The following is a 15,966-nucleotide window of genomic DNA, read 5'->3' on the forward strand; positions in this document are numbered from 1 at the left end:
GATTGGAAATGTAAGAGGGTGATTTCCGCCCGCCCCCCCCCCCCCCCCCCCCCCCCTCCCCCTCCAGTTTCACTTAATTGTATGAATGCAGAGGAATATTTATCATAAAATTACAAAAGAATGATTTTAGATTTACAAAATGTGCGAGCCCAGCACTCTGGAAGGTGGATGTCCTGTTTAGTGGTTATTCTCAGAGTAACCTCCTGCTTCTTGGAGCGGCTACTCCACCTCACCAGGAGGGAATCGCTTCAGGAAGATCTTCTCTGAGGAAGGTCAGAGCGCTTCAAATGTTTTGATTTACACTCAGTCAAAAGTTTTTTAAAAAGTCCTTTAAAATGGGTTTCTATGTGCTTGCCAGCGTTCACAGAATGGAGCAGAACATGCTGCCATTGTGGCAACCGCTTTCCACAGTGGCGCTGATCCTGGTTGTCATGGAAATCCCAAGTCGTGAGGGATATTGCGATGAGGAGAGGCCTGACGGGGAGCTGGCCAGTGGACGAGGGGGAGGGTTTTCCAAAACCCAGGCAGGAGCAGATGTACAGCTAAAAAAAAAAGATAAGCATAAATCATGAGAAGTTCTGATGTCAGACCTTCAACAACTGTCCACTTATAGGCAGCATATACAAGTTGTGCAAATCCCCTTTTAATTGATGAGATTTCATACCACATTCAAGCAAAAACATTCTTAAAGGAAAAATGTGTGAAAAAAGATATCTTCCTAATTAAATCATGATATGACCTTACTGTATCATCAGACATTAAGGAAACATGCTATGTTGAAGTGCTGGCTTCTCTGACAACATGCAGCAGCCAGTGTGTCCTCCTCTAAGATTATATTCTGGTCCTGAATGGTCTTTTTTTAAACCACAGAAGGTAGGCGGCTTTAAGGCACCCCCACACAGAAAATTTGGACTTCCTTTGGTTTACACAATATGAGAACCAGCAGGTGTTGCAGCGATGGAAGAGGGCAAGCAAACTGGTTCAGATAGAAGTGATTGTACCCGACCTACAAAGCCTCTGCATGTTTCTGTTTAATAAGCTCCACGAGCAGAAATGTGGTAAAACTAGGATCAATATTGGAGATGCTTTTGAAAAATGGAGAGCGGTTAGAATGCAGAAAGGTTTACAGACCGATGCAGAGCTGGATAAACACTGAAGCTTCAGTGTCTGCAACATATCAACCTGTGAGCATCGACTCTAGAGAGGAGGGGGCGGGGGGGGGGGACAGCTCTCTGCAATGTTTTGAATTTGGACTGCAGTACCCATTTTAAACGCTAGGTGTCCGTAAATGTCGGATATCGTAATGAAAGGAGCAATATGTAACTCTGAGGTGTTTTTTTCCCACATTTGTATCCATGTAGAGTACGGTTACTAGCCACCTAGCAAAGCTGGTCAAACATTCACCCTCCTTTCAGCTCTCTAACGATGCCTGACAGATAAATACCCGACACATTGGCTGCTTCATGCTTTGCTTAATGTTCTACGGGTAGAAGCTCAGCATGTCCATTAAACATTACATGCACATTAGTTCACCTCTTTTAATGCAACGCTAAAAGTTTGCTGAAACTCGGCATAGGACTCCAAAGCCAATGATGTGTTGCTTGCAGGTATGTATGATAAGTGCTTTAAGTGTGAGGACAGCAGAGAGAAAGCAGAGACCATAAAGCTCCTGCTGGGCTTTGAATCTCTGGCTCTTTCCTCTGGTTGCCTAGTTACCTGTTATTGTGCCTTAGAACACTGTTGTTGCGCAGCACACAGCTGTCATTGCCAGGATCCATATGTAGCAGCATTTTCTTGTTCCCAGGGTGGCCCTGGAACAAGAGATTGTCGTGGACGACCCCTTTTACCGGGCCCAGCACAGCAATGCCACAGCCCCGTGCTGGTTGGACACGGTTACGCAACACCTAAAAATGAGAAGTGATGTCATAATATTACATTACAGATATGAACATAATAATAATAATAACAAGCAACAGCACACTCAAGAACAAAGCATAAAACCAAAATAACTCAAAAATAACCAAAACTACAAAAACACCCATACAGCGATAAAACCAACAACAAACATAATGAACTCAAACTTCAAGCTCATGTCTCTGTCAGTCTCACCTTAATGTCGACGCTGCCAGAGACTTGGATCCCATAACCACGGTTTCCGACCACATCATTCTCCACAATCTGCCCGTTCCCAGTAAAAGTGACTCCATGGCCACTGTTTTTATAGATGCCGTTACCGCGAAGCTCCACTCGGCAGTCCTTCTCCACAGTAACCCCGCCTCGAGCGTTCTCAAGAATGCAGTTTGTAACCAGCCGGGTCAGCTGACTGCTCTGCAGCACGGCGATGCCGGTGCCGCGGTTACCGTTTACCAGGTTGGCGAAAACATTTAGGGGTTCACTGCTCTTCACATAGAGACCAACCGCTGCAGGAAGGAAGAAGAAAGATGAAGAGAATCAGCAACAAGAGGGGAGTAACTTAGTGTGGAGACTGTGCTGTTTTTAAACAGGTCAAGTGATTACCTCCATTGTAGTTTATGCAGTTGCTCTCCACGAGGGCCACACTGATGGAACGACGGGCAGAGTGTCGCTCATCCTCACTGTCCAGATCACTCTCCCATGCAAACAGTTCGCCCTCTTCATTCAAGTTCTCCTGCCCTTCTCTGCCTTCTCCCTCCACCCCCCTCCTCTCCCCGCTGCCGTCCTCTCCCCCGATCCTCTCCTGCCCGGCCCAGTTCCCCTCCCTGGCATCCATATTATCTGGGTCCTTCCTGCAGAACACGGCCAGCCCATACATGCAGTTATGGGTAACGTAGTTTCCCAGGAGCTGCGGGAGGCTGGACGACATAACCCACACGCCGCAGCCTTTGTTACCTGAAGGATTAGATCAAAGGTGAGTTGTTTTTTTTTTTAAATCAAGATGAATGTATGATGCTGTAACTATCAGGCTGAAAATACGTACAGTAGACATGATTTCCCTCTATAAGACCACGGCCCCTCTCTCCCACCACAACGCCGTCTGAGTATCCGTAACAGATGTAGTTGTTCCTCAAGATTGGGTCACCTCCTCTTCGGATGTCTACACCTCCCCACTGGTTCTCTTTGATCACGTTTTCTGGAATGACATTTTTTACATGTTAAAAAAATAAATAACCAAACAACAAATGGTGCTTTAACTTTTTGTTAGTGGCCCTTGAAAGAACATATTTTATTATGTAGTATGTTGATTATTACCGGTTATCATTCCTCTTCCATTCTCGTTGATAGCTATTCCCGCCGCTTGGCCCTGGAAGATGTGATTCCCACTGCGGAGAAAAGTGAGGCGAAAATGAGTGGATGAGAACAAATACGGGACAGGTTCAGGCTTTATGCAGAAACACCTAGCTAGGTTGGTTTGTATATATTATCAAAAGCACCCTGAGAAATCACACCATGACATACATTTCACTGCTTCACTTTAAGGGAAGAATACGCGATTTTTTGATCCAGTAGATGTCGCCCCTTGAACACCAGCATGAAAATAAAACAACTTGCGCAGCATTGTTGTGTTAGCATGCTAATGCTAGCGCTCTTTATTTAGCTCAGATACGGCTCAGACAGCATCACAGACAGCGGGACTTAGGAGTCACACTCATTGTAGACAGTCATGACTCAGAGTTATTTTTAGAGGATATACTTGATTTCTGCTACATTTATGTGTAAAATGTTGCACATTCAGCCTTTAACATGTTGGGTCATGTATGGCAGCAAAACGAGAACTGAACTACAGCAGTAAAGGGATGGTGATTTATTTGAGTGTATTATCAAGGCATATGACACTCCATTATTGCATGTGACATGTTAAGAAGAGTGACAGTCCGATGGGACAGAGTTCTGAGTTCCAGAAATTGAACATCTTTCCACAGGTTTTTGTCCAAGTTACAGTAAATAAAGCACAGGTGTAAATAGTAAAATGAAGGATGGCTGCATTCCATTCAGCTGCTTCAGTGTCAGGACCCTGGTTTTGGGATTTCTAGCTAACAGCAGTTATGGAATGGCTTACAGGGAAACATCTGCTTTTCTGTTATGAGTCAATCCAATTGTAGTGATGGTTTTGAAAAAAATACTTTTTAAAATCTGATGCATTAAGAAACTATTTGGTACGTTCTCAAATGAACTAGTTTTCATCATGGCAAAGAAAAACTCAACATGGGATACGAACAAAAATGATTACGATCCAAATGCTACTGTGGGAAAAGGAGGTACTTGACTTTTTTTTGGGGGTAGGTTGGATGTTTCTAGAATCTTACCCACCTGACCACAGGATTCCCACTGAAGAGAATATACACGCCTGCCTCCTTGTTGTTGAAGATCTGGTTGCTCCGAATTGAACCTTTTCCATTGCCAAGGACAACAACCCCGGACCGCAAACCACTGTGGATTTTGTTACACTGTGGAATGAAGGACAGAAAAAGAGGGTAAAACATTTGTATGAAAGAGCAAAAACTGTAAAAAAAAAAATATGGACATGGTGTCTTCTTCTCATTGAGTTTTACTAAATTGAAGCCAAAATACCCTCGAGATTTTCTATCTCCATTTGTCCACAGAGCCTTCAATTATAACGTTACATCCATTTTATTCATTGTAGGATTGTATATAGGACGTCTAGCCATGGCTAATTTGCAGTCCTTGTCCCTGGTTAGGCTTTTAGGAAATAACACACATGATACAACACATTACAAATAAAACTAAACTTTTCAGAAAGGTGAACAGCTGGGCATAACTCATCAGCATCATAAGAACTAACTATGATGACAGAAAGAAACCATATTTAAGACAAAATGTATGTGATGTGTATTTTGATTTTAAAGTTTTCCCCATCCGTTAACATGGAGGAGGCGGGGTTTATGACCTAAATTGTAGCTTGTAAGCATGGGAAGGTCTAAATTTTTTGGCTTCGCTTCTCTCCTGCTCTTGTGCTGTCCATTTTATTTCAAGTATTAGTAGAAGCAAACTATGAGCAGTAACATTTTGAAATGTTCATACTGTTACAAATACACAAGTCTGCTTCTTAACATCACATATTTTTTAAGATTTACTTTTGGGCTTTTGGGCCTTTATTTAGTCAGAAGGTGGATAGAGCAGAAAATCAGGAGAGAGAGAGTGGCTGTGGAATGACATGCAGGAAAGGGGCCGCAGGTCGGATTTGAACCCGGACTATTGCGCCGTCAGCGTTGCCTGTAAGTAAATCCCTTTTAACATGTTTCATAAAACTAACCATGAGATGCAAATACAATTTGTTTCAACATTATTTAGTCAAACATGGAAATCGCTTGTTCCTTTCTTTTTAAACATTTCACTTCAATAAACGATGGCTCAGCCTTACCACGATGATCGGGTAAGCCCCTTTTCGGATGTCCAGACCCGCCTCCCCATTGGAGTGGATGTTGTTTTCTGCGATGAGGCCCTGAGCAGAGAGGCGAAGGAACACGCCTGAGGCCCGGCACTCACACACCTCGTTTCTCAGCATCACTATCTGAAGGAGGTGAGAGAAAAACAAGGGCAGCTCAGGTAACACTGAATGACAAACTACTAATTAATTAGTCATGATCTGAGCTACTTCTTCACTTGATACAGCACTCAAACATGCACGCCGCCTTAAATTTTAAAGTTAAATGTGCTAAGATTAATTAAAAGTGACATTGATTATTCTGAAAAAGGTTAGTTTGATTTACTGTGGAGTTCTGGATGCAGCGCACAGCATAGTTCAGCCCACGGAGAATGTTGCCTTCCAGGCGAGCTTGTCCGTAGTTAGACAAATGCACACCACCCTTCCCTTCCCTTAAGAGGCAGCGTCTGAGGATGCAGCCAAGGGTGGATGCTGCCAACATCTGAGCCACTGGGTCCCTGTCTAATTCCTGCTGAAGGGTGAGGGGTTCAGGGGTCACAGATGGAGGGTCTGGGGAGGAGGCCAGTGGCAGAGAGCCCTCTGGCCGAGGTTTGAGCAGATGGGAAAGGCCATGGTGGTCACACTGGAGTTTGTAATCCACTGCACATGAGTTTTTGGTGTTGTTTCCTCCTCCTTCTCTATTCTCCTCCTCTCCCTCGCTGCGTTCACCATCACTCCAGCATTCTTCAATCACTGTGCCCTGACACACGGGGTCTATCCCAGCCCTCCTCTGAAAGTCTTCTAGGCTCACTGGCTCCTTTTTGTCACTAGCTCCAAGTTGCTTGCGCCCAGCATTGGAGCCGGCAAACGGAGGGCAATTGAAACTCCCGGACATGCCACAAGATGGGAACGTCCTAGCCAGAGCCGCCAAGTGTTTACAAGCCCAGTTCCTTTCTGAAACCGGAGGTCCTTCAACGGTCACTGAAGCCGTGTCGCTTCCCGAGAAGTCGCAGCTGTCAAATAAACTGAGGACGACGCCCACCAAGTGGGCGGAGCTGCCTCTTGAGAAGGAGCAGAAGCGAGCCTGGCAGGTTCCCGGGCCGCGGATTTGCAACTGGGCCCCCTCGAAGTTGCAGTTATCAAGTTGGACGTGGCCCCATGATGTCTGGAGCAAATAGAGAAGTGAAAATTGATGTAGATTCAGCAAGGAAATCAACAAGTAAAATAAGACCTCATTCTAGAATACACAAGACTTCATGCATGGCCGGGTTAATTAAAACATCACATGAGAATGAGTGCTTTATTACTTATCATAAGCACGGTTGCAAATTGAGAGAATCGGTCGTGCTGATATTCAGATCAACAGCAGAACCTCAAGAGTGATATAGGATTCATAAAACTGGAAAATCAGCATTTAGTAGTCAAAAGTAAAACAAACCAACAGATTTATCCTTTTCTTTTTGTTTATTTAAAAATGTGTTTGGGCCCATCAATGCAACACAAGTGTGCTTCTACACCTTACTTCAGACTAGCTTATTTTATTATGTATTTTTATCTGTAAGTTTCCCATGAAAAAGCATATTGCCAATTGCTTTTGGTGTTCCTGTGTGATTCAAAGCTGAATTAATATGGACTATTTGCTGTAATGGTAATGAACAGTTTATTCAGAGGAGGAGTGATACACACAGTAAAAAGTCCCAGTGCTGTTGCCCTTATGGAATGAGTGCTGGCCATTCACATGCCTTAGTGTGAACTAACTGTTGAGTAGTGCTTCTAGTAGTAAAGTTTTTCTTCACCTTGTAGACCACAGTGGAGAACCAGGGTGGCATGAACACCAGGTTGCAGAGCCTGGCGGTGGGGCACTGCTGCTCCATGCACACCAGAAGAGCCACCTCTCCCAGTCGTCCCAGCCCGACCAGCTCCACGGGCATCTTCAGCACCACCTCAGCCTGCTCCTCGTACACTCCCGGATGGAGAACCACACGGTCATACGGCCCCACCGCTCCGAGGGCTCCGCGCAGCGTCTCAAACTCCAACCCGGGTCCCACATGCCAAACCCTGCGGTCTTTGCGACGACGGAAAAAGAGCAGACAGGCAGAGGACTGGAGCTCTGGTCCGTTTTGAGTCCAGGTCCTGGTGGCCATGGCGTGCTGCTTCAGGGCCTCTCTCCAGGACGGGGGCTCCATGTGTGGCTGACTGGGCCAGTTGGGGTGTCGGCACTCGGGGCAGCGGAGGCACAGTTGCCTCCAGCGGGTGTTGTCGAGAGAGATGACGAGCTCCCGCCAGGCACGGCACACCTGGCAGCAGCGGCCCAGGTCAGGGAGAGGAAGGTAGGCTAAGATAACCCTCCAGAGCTCTACGGGGAGGCTGCCCACCTCCATGGCAGCGCAGACACCGGCTGGGGAGCACCGTGACGGGAGGGGCACCTGGAAACAGTCGGAACACACACACGCACGCGCAGTTAACATATCAGGAAACCCCTCGCGCCAACCCTTATACAACAACAATACAGATAAACATGCACACAACATGGGCTTCAAATGATAAAGCACACGTTTTAAGTATGCTACAGTAGTTAGCTGTTGCTACCACTTGCAAGCTTTTGTCGTTTTAGCAGGAAAACACCACTTAGCGAGAAATACATTGTTGCTATTTCCTCCAGTTTACGTCGTTATCTTACGTATACTGACTTCAAAATTGTGGTGAGCGTTTTAACAACGTCACGTAACAACATACCACATCACAATGCACTGTAAACAGCAATCTTAAACGTAATAATTTTTTTTTTTAAAAAGCCTTACCTCGTTAAAAGCTCGCCATAGTTGGAAACATCAACACATGTCTGCTCGAGGTTCAGATAGGCATCGTGTCTGTCTTTCTGTCTTTACATGTCTGCGATAGCGACTTGTGCAGACTCGCTGCATGCAGAGTTCATAACATCGCCTGGTGAGTGCTGCTGATGTGCCATCGAAATGGAGTTCAGCTGCTTGCTTCCAGTTTGCAGCTTTACATGCACCACGAAACACAACCAGAGAGAGAGAGAGAGAGCTGGTCTGTCTTCCGCCTCCAAAAAGTGGGTGTCAATCTATGGACTGCCAAGCTGGTGTTTACATGGTTTTTAACTGCTTAAATCCAGATGCTATGTGAGTGTGGTTAAATGTGATGCTGGAGAAAGCATCCACATATGTGCATCCAGCTCTGATACAGTCTTTCACTATACACTTTCATTTCGGTCCATCTCATCTCCATCCTCTTTACATCTTAAAGAGGACATATTGTACACATTTCCCACCTATTAAAACAGTCCCCATGTGGTCTAAATGAAACATCTGTGCTGTGCTTTGGTCAAAATATAACATGAATCAAGCACCAGAGGAGGTTTGTGACCCTGTATAAACCAGCTCTCTTAGTGATTGTCTTTGCTTTAGTGGAAGTGAAGTGTCTTAAATGTCTAGGACAGAGATATTATAATGATCTTTAAGTGTATACTGCACACATCTGTTAAAGGGGTTTCCTTTAGTGGAATGGTTGTTTAGAGGTGTTGTTCGCAGGATGAGCAATGAGTTGTCAGGAAATGCCTAGATCTAAGCTAGGATCCCCCACAGTGGAATGTGAACAAATGGACCCTTGTGTCCAGAGGGTTGCCCAGAGACATCTGGACAGGAGATTGTACCTGTGACCTGTGTTGTCCTTTGAGTTTATGACATACATATAACTGCAGAAACCCCTGCAGTTGTAGTAAGAGGGGTTGTCCTGAGTCCAGAGAGATACCCAAGAAGAAACAGATGTCCTCATGTGCCCTGTAACATTGTGTATAAATAGCATTCTCAGTGTATGCTCGGGAGAGATCACTTTTGGCTGTGTCTCTCCCAGGTCGAACCACGGCGAGCCTGGCGATTCTGTAACTTGTTTGTCAATAAAATGATCATTATGTAAGCAAGTCAGTGTCAACGGTGAATTTATTCATCATCCAACATATCATCAACAACGGAAATCCACATCAGAAGCTTTTAACTTCCCTTCAAATAACAATTTAAAAAAAGGTTTCATCTCTACACGTAATCAGTTTTTATCATAGAAACCAACTTAAGTTCTTCAACCTTTAGCAGAACAGATCAAATAGCACATCTTAATATTTTACATAAAATACTGTGCTGGCTTGTTGGTAAAAACATTTCCACCCAAGAATGTGCAAAAAAAAAAAAAACCCAGTTGTCTTTCTTTTTCTGCATTTAATTTATTTTTGCTTGCATAACATTTCAGCACTTACTATCCCGGGTTTGTTTGTGTTAGCATTAAGTTACAGTTCACATCAGAGTATAGATTAACTTAAAGCAAACACACGGTCTTGATTTAGTTCAGTCATTTTTATTTAGTTTCTGGAATCACTATAATGAGTCTTTTTTTCTGACTTTGATGTCTTGTAAAAAAAAGTCTTCCATAAGTAGACAATGATTCTGATATGGTTGGACTTAGTACTTCTTAGACTACATGCACAGGTACTATGAAGTACTTTTACTGTGTGCTTTCTGAGAAATCCACTGTCAAGCTCCCTTACACAGCACAGCTCTCTGCAGTGTTTTGAATGTGACAGTACCAATTTGATACGCTCTTTCACAGCTACATGTTGCACTTTTAATATTTTGCAATAAACACACATACAAGCATTTTTCAAATATTAATAATCTTTCACGAATCAAAAATTACTATTGACATTTTTTTTACATTTATTATAAACATTTTCTTAGAACATACATATGAAATTACAAAGACTATGAACACCAACAACTATATACATCTATCTTTTTTCTTCAAATTTGAACCAATACAAATATTAACAAAGATTTAAACAAACAAAAAATACAGCCATCAAATTAAAAATATGAGATACGTTTTGTCCCAAGTGCTCACATGTCTTTATTTGGTAAGACCACATGACATTTTTAAGTGTTTTATTTTCTGCCCTGACTGCAAAGAGCACAATCCCAATTGTTCACCCTTACATGTTGGAGTTGTTGTTCATCCATGGCTAGGCACTGCTCATGGTACCATCTTTGGCATGTGTCACACTGTTTCTGTAAAATAAAATGTGCAAACCTTTATGAACTTGTCAGGAATAGAGAATCTTATGGAATAGAGAAACATTTCTATAGGCAGGGCAATCTATACACATAATCATCTTCTATTTAGGTTTGTGTGTCAGAATTTGTGTCCACTACATTACTCTTTGCAAAAGTTTGCAGCATGTTTGCAATAAAATCCAACTCCTTATAATGTAATTGTATTATCTACTCAACAGCTGAGCTCCTATCTCCCATGAGAAGACTTAATATCATTATTGAGCATATGCATTTATTTTTTAATTTGTGGGGGGAATGATGAAGAAGAGGTTGGTTTTTGAAAGAGTACAATCTCTGGTAACACATGACAGCTTCTTTTTCTTGATTTTGTAAAAATCCTTGTAATTTCAAGCATTCTTTTTTTCCATATGTGCCATAAACTTGCTTACTTTCTATATCTTTGAATTATTTAAAAATATTTTGATAAAGTATCAAGGGGTTGAGGCTGGACTGAATTTCATTGTGTAGTGATCTGCAATGACAATAAAGGATCCATCCATCTATAACTAACAAAGACCTTGACCCTCCAAATCCTTCATAAATACTGAACAAGAGGTCTCGTCCTTAACTATTCGAAAATAAATTATTTTAGAATAGCAGAATTTAATGTGTTTGACTCTTTTGAGCATGTGTATTCTAAAAGGTAGGATTTTTTTTTATGACATTGCTTATGTTTATGATACATTAAAGGAAGAATATGCGACTTTTTGATCCAGCAGATGTCGCCCTTGAGCACCAGCATGAAACCTAAACAACTCGAGCTGCATTGTTGTGTTAGCATGCTAATGGTAGCGCTCTTTAGTTTGCTCGTAGCTTCACATTGCATGTAAATTTACACAAAAGAAGAATTTATACTTTATTGATCCCGCGAGGGGAAATTCGTTTTTACACTCTGTCTAGTAAACATGCTACACAAACATGAACTGAAATACACACACATGCACAAACAGGATCCTGTGGACATGCACTAATGGAGAGGTCTCAGAGTGAGGGGGCTGCCCATGGCGGGCGCTCCTGAGCTTGTGGGGGGGGGGGGGGGGGGGGGGTTAGGTGCCTTGCTCAAGGGCACCTCGGCAGTGCTCAGGAAGTGGCCTGGCACCTCTCCAGCTACCAGACCAATTTCCGGACTTGGTCCGTGCCGGGACCTGAACCGGCGACCTTCCGATTCCCAACCCAAGTCCCTACAGACTGAGCTACTGCCGCCCACATGACCATGATCTAAAAACTCTTACGTGACATTCAAATAAGCAGTGAGTACAGTATGTTATTCTTCTTTTCTATAGTCCCTCACTTACAAACAACTTTTATAAGCAAGGGGATGAGCCGGCCGTGCAGTTGTGCACATATCTGCACAACTGCACAGCTCCTCAACATCAAAGTCAGAAAAATAGAGTCATTATAGTGCTTTATTATGGACTTTGACAGTGGATTTCTCAGAAAGCACACAGTAAAAGTACTTTATAGTACCTGTGCATGTAGTCTAAGAAGTACTAAGTCCAACCATATCAGAAACATTGTCTACTTATGGAAGACTTTTTTTTTACAAGACATCAAAGTCAGAAAAATAGACTCATGAGAGTGATTTATAAAGGACTTTTGACAGACTTTGACAGTATAATATAAGGGCCAACCGCTGAAGTCTTGCCTAGGGCACCAAAATGTTTAGGGTCTGTGTCTATAACTTAAAGGTCAAATATTATGCAAAATACATTTTACCATGATTTTCTTTTTCTAATGTGTCCTTAGTCTGTCTACAAACCCCCAGTTATTAGAAAAGTAAATCCTCTTATTTTGCCTGCTCCACAGGGGTTACTGCAGCTTGGTGTAAAAGATTGGGCATGGAGCGAGAAAGTCCACAAAAAGAGCCACATCCTCTTTCAGAGAGGGGCGGGGTCAGACACAGCTCATTTAAATTTAAAGCTACAGACACAGAAACAGCCTCTTCTGAGCAGATCACTGGATATGCTAATATTCACAGATTGGCTGGCTGATTTATCGGCCGAGCTCTGGATGATAGTACAATTAAATGTGCAGCCTTTGCATGTAACTGACATATAACCACACTGTCTACAGGCTGATTTGAGTGAGAAAGCATTGCTTGTATGCATAAATAACATTTTCTTGTGATAAATTCTGACTATAGCGATGTGATTGTTGCAAATCCTTTCATTGGGATAACGATGTAACTGCACTTACTTGAGCAGCCCTGTACCCTACCCACATTTTAATTTTGTTCTTTTTGAGGAAGATAATTATGATTCCAAAGAGGTGGAGAATCTCAAGTCCCTGGTGTCCCAACTCCATCAGCTCCTGGACCTGCACAAGAAATACGCCTGCAGACTTTCACTTTCAGTCTTTGAGAAGGTGTGTATCTTATGAAAAACCCATTTTACGATATACAAGTGTACGAAAAAAAAATAATTTTTTGAATATTTCGTAAATTTACGACTTTATTCTTGTAAATAATAATCAAACATTTTTAATGTTATAGCAAGAACACATATGGGGTCTTTCTCATGAATGATGTGGGATGGTGTACATGCCATGCTTACCTGGCAGGGGAGATACCATGATCAAGAAGGTGGTTCACCCATGGCGAGGCCTGGCCATTGCACTCCGGCGGGGCTGACCTATGCGAATTCCCCAAATGTGGGAATCTCGACTGCATAATTTGTGGTAGTGGGGGACTGCGTTCGCGCTCTCCCCTGATTTTTTTTGTTTGTTTTTCGGGCGGCAGTAGCTCAGTCTGTAGGGACTTGGGTTGGGAACCGGAGGGTCGCCGGCTCAAGTCCCAGTGCGGACCAAATATGGAAGTTGGTCTGGTAGCTGGAGAGGTGCCAGATCACCTCCTGAGCACTGCCGAGGTGCCCTTGAGCAAGGCACCAAACCCCCATCCCACCATCAGCTCAGGAGCGCCCGCTGTGGGCAGCTCCGTCATTCTGACATCTCTCCATTAGTGCATGTCCATAGGATCCTGTTTGTGTGCATATTTCAGCCTGTGTGTGTGTTGCATGACTACAGAGTGTAAAAACTGAAATTTCCCCTTGCGGGCATCAATAAAGGTAAATCTCAATCTTAATCTCAATCTTAATCTTAATCTTATAAATCATTAGAAATCCCTGGTGACACATGCATGGAAAAAAAGGAATTCATCTTCGTCGATGTGCAAAAGTTACATGTTTTTAAATTCCACTGTAACCATTGACAATTAGATAAATGGTATGTTTTAAAGGGCGGCTGTGGCTCAGATGGTAGAGTCAGTCGTCTCTCAATCCCAAGTTGCTCCCACTGCTTCGTTGGCGGCGTATGAGTGCGTGTGAATGGAATTAGTTAACGCTGATGGCCACTTTACATAGCAATCTCTGCCATCAGTGTGTGAATGTGTTGGCGTGACCTGCGGCGTAAAAGCGCTTTGAGTAGTAAGAGGACTACAAAGCGTTATACAAGCTAAAGTCAATTTACCATTTACTATTTTCCTCTTCAGTGTTGGAGGTTCGCCTCCACATTGAGGCCTGATGAACATCTGTACTCTCTACCCATGACCACAGGTAACGATTGGAACCAAACTGGATTACATTAATTCAAACAATTTTCTGTATGATCACAAAAAAGGGGTTGTACAAGCAGCGTAGTGTGTTGCTGTTTTTTCATGCTGTAATGGAATTAACCTCAAGAAAATGAATTATTTCTTTAAAAAATAAAAACTGATAAATGCACGTCTTGTTCAATGTCCATCTATGAGAAACTGCTTATTATGGAAACAATTACTGTGGTCTATACATAATAATGGTTAGAGATGGGACAGATCCAATCTAATATCGGTATCCGGTCCGATATCGACATAGGTTAAGAATCAGATATCGGGCTGACGCAGCCGATCCACGTCACTGATCAGAAAAGATGGTTGGGCACTTTCAACATTCTCAGTTCACACAGTCTCACTTTGAAGACATTCAAGGATTTATTGTAAAAAGTGTCATCAGATCGTCTCCATGACGACGTTCAGAATAGATGGAACAGCTCCTTCTATAAAACTTCAATTATTTCACTTCAGCTTAAAAGATTGAATTTAAAAACCTGACAGTTGTTGCTGCTTCCTGTTTGCATGTGAAGCCAGCGCAATGCAATGTCGGGTTTACCACGGCTTTGTGTAGCCTTACACATAACACCAACAACAACAATGACACTGTTAGTTAACAATAATTTGGAATCAGTATCAGTACATGTGTATCAGAATTGGATCGGAACTGAAAAAAAGTGGATCGTTGCATCTCTAATAATAATACATTTTACTGTATGACTGACACCACTTTTAAACTAAGTTTTTTTACTTTACATTTTGCCCCAGATGTCCAATTTGTTTTTGACGTTTTCTCCTGTCTGGCTTTTGAAGTACTTAAAATGTTGATTGGTTAATATTTTAAGCACTTCAACATCAAGAGTCGGTCGTGACTCAACATATTGACTATTGCCTGGATTGCATTGCATGGATGAGCCGGAATTAAATAAAGCTTAGATGATTAAGGGGGTTGAGGTGTGCTGGTGGCTGTGAGTATCGGGTAAATGGTGGGAAAACGGGGGTGACTGGAGGACAGGTGGGAGTGGCTACAGCGTTAGGGCCATGCAGGCAAGAAAGACCATATAAAGAAATGGGGAATGTTGAGACATACTGTACTTCCCCAGGTGCTTTGACTCCTGACTTTCCAATATCTTTTTTACTCAACACAGAGTTATTTCTAAAAGCACATCATCCCTCATTTATCCAACTCCAAATAGAATATTAGACATACTCTTAGTAACATTCTCTTTGTATATCTGTTCTTTACAGAGACTGTATTTACTGCTCAGGAAAGTCATGCACGACTTACATATACTAAAAAAACTGAAACATGACTCTTTTTAAAAAAAAAAAAAAAAAGTTTGAATCCTGATTCTTGAGGAGTTCCCTTTTCTTTGTCTTGTTCTTTCCATATTTATGCGCCCAGTTAGATTAACCTGCTAAGAGTAAGCGTGAGATTCAAATGCATGTACAATGAGCTCTTTCTAGCTTAGAGCCTAGCTTCAGTAGTATGGCTTAAATAGCAATGGTTACATTTATTTATTTGAGTTTCTTCAGGATAAACAACAACACAAAACATAACTAGACTGACTGTACAGTTGCTCTGAGCACTTTAAGTAAATGATCAGATGGTTTATTTTTTTAGAAATTACACAATAAAAGTGCATTTAACTTTGGGATAATAATGGACTAAAACTAGACGCAGTGAGTACTGCCAGGAGGGCTGTTCTTAGTCCTGACAGTGTGCACATTTGTCCAAGAGGTGGCGATGTTATTCCACTGAGAACTCAGTGCGACGCTGCTGGTGTGTCCTCCTTCATGAAACGACCCAAGAAAATCAGTTTGGAGAGTTTCCACAAAAAGAGCCATCGACAAACTTCACAGAGGATAGAGAAGAGGACATCAGGAACAGAGTAGTCTTCATG

The 15,966-nt window shown here is 42.6% G+C and overlaps 1 protein-coding gene and 1 non-coding gene across 2 annotated transcripts; one reads left to right on the forward strand and one right to left on the reverse strand.

The window, feature by feature from the left end:
- Positions 1–56: 56 nt before the first annotated feature.
- Positions 57–8,407, reverse strand: fbxo10 (F-box protein 10). The gene is made up of 11 exons (XM_061065181.1): positions 8,164–8,407; positions 7,159–7,788; positions 5,709–6,527; positions 5,360–5,509; positions 4,288–4,424; positions 3,229–3,299; positions 2,957–3,109; positions 2,518–2,868; positions 2,110–2,420; positions 1,717–1,904; positions 57–542 (listed from the first exon to the last, which is right to left on the reverse strand). The coding sequence occupies exons 2-11, from the start codon at positions 7,741–7,743 to the stop codon at positions 362–364; spliced, it is 2,946 nt and encodes a 981-aa protein (XP_060921164.1). The 5' UTR covers positions 7,744–7,788; positions 8,164–8,407; the 3' UTR covers positions 57–361.
- A 4,619-nt stretch (positions 8,408–13,026) lies between these two features.
- On the forward strand, positions 13,027–13,190 carry LOC132955105 (U1 spliceosomal RNA). Its single transcript, XR_009665886.1, has one exon. It is a non-coding gene; the product is annotated as a U1 spliceosomal RNA (small nuclear RNA).
- Positions 13,191–15,966: the final 2,776 nt, after the last annotated feature.

This window comes from Labrus mixtus, chromosome 2 (assembly GCF_963584025.1).
Source record: "Labrus mixtus chromosome 2, fLabMix1.1, whole genome shotgun sequence".
In the NCBI taxonomy this organism is placed as follows: domain Eukaryota; kingdom Metazoa; phylum Chordata; class Actinopteri; order Labriformes; family Labridae; genus Labrus; species Labrus mixtus.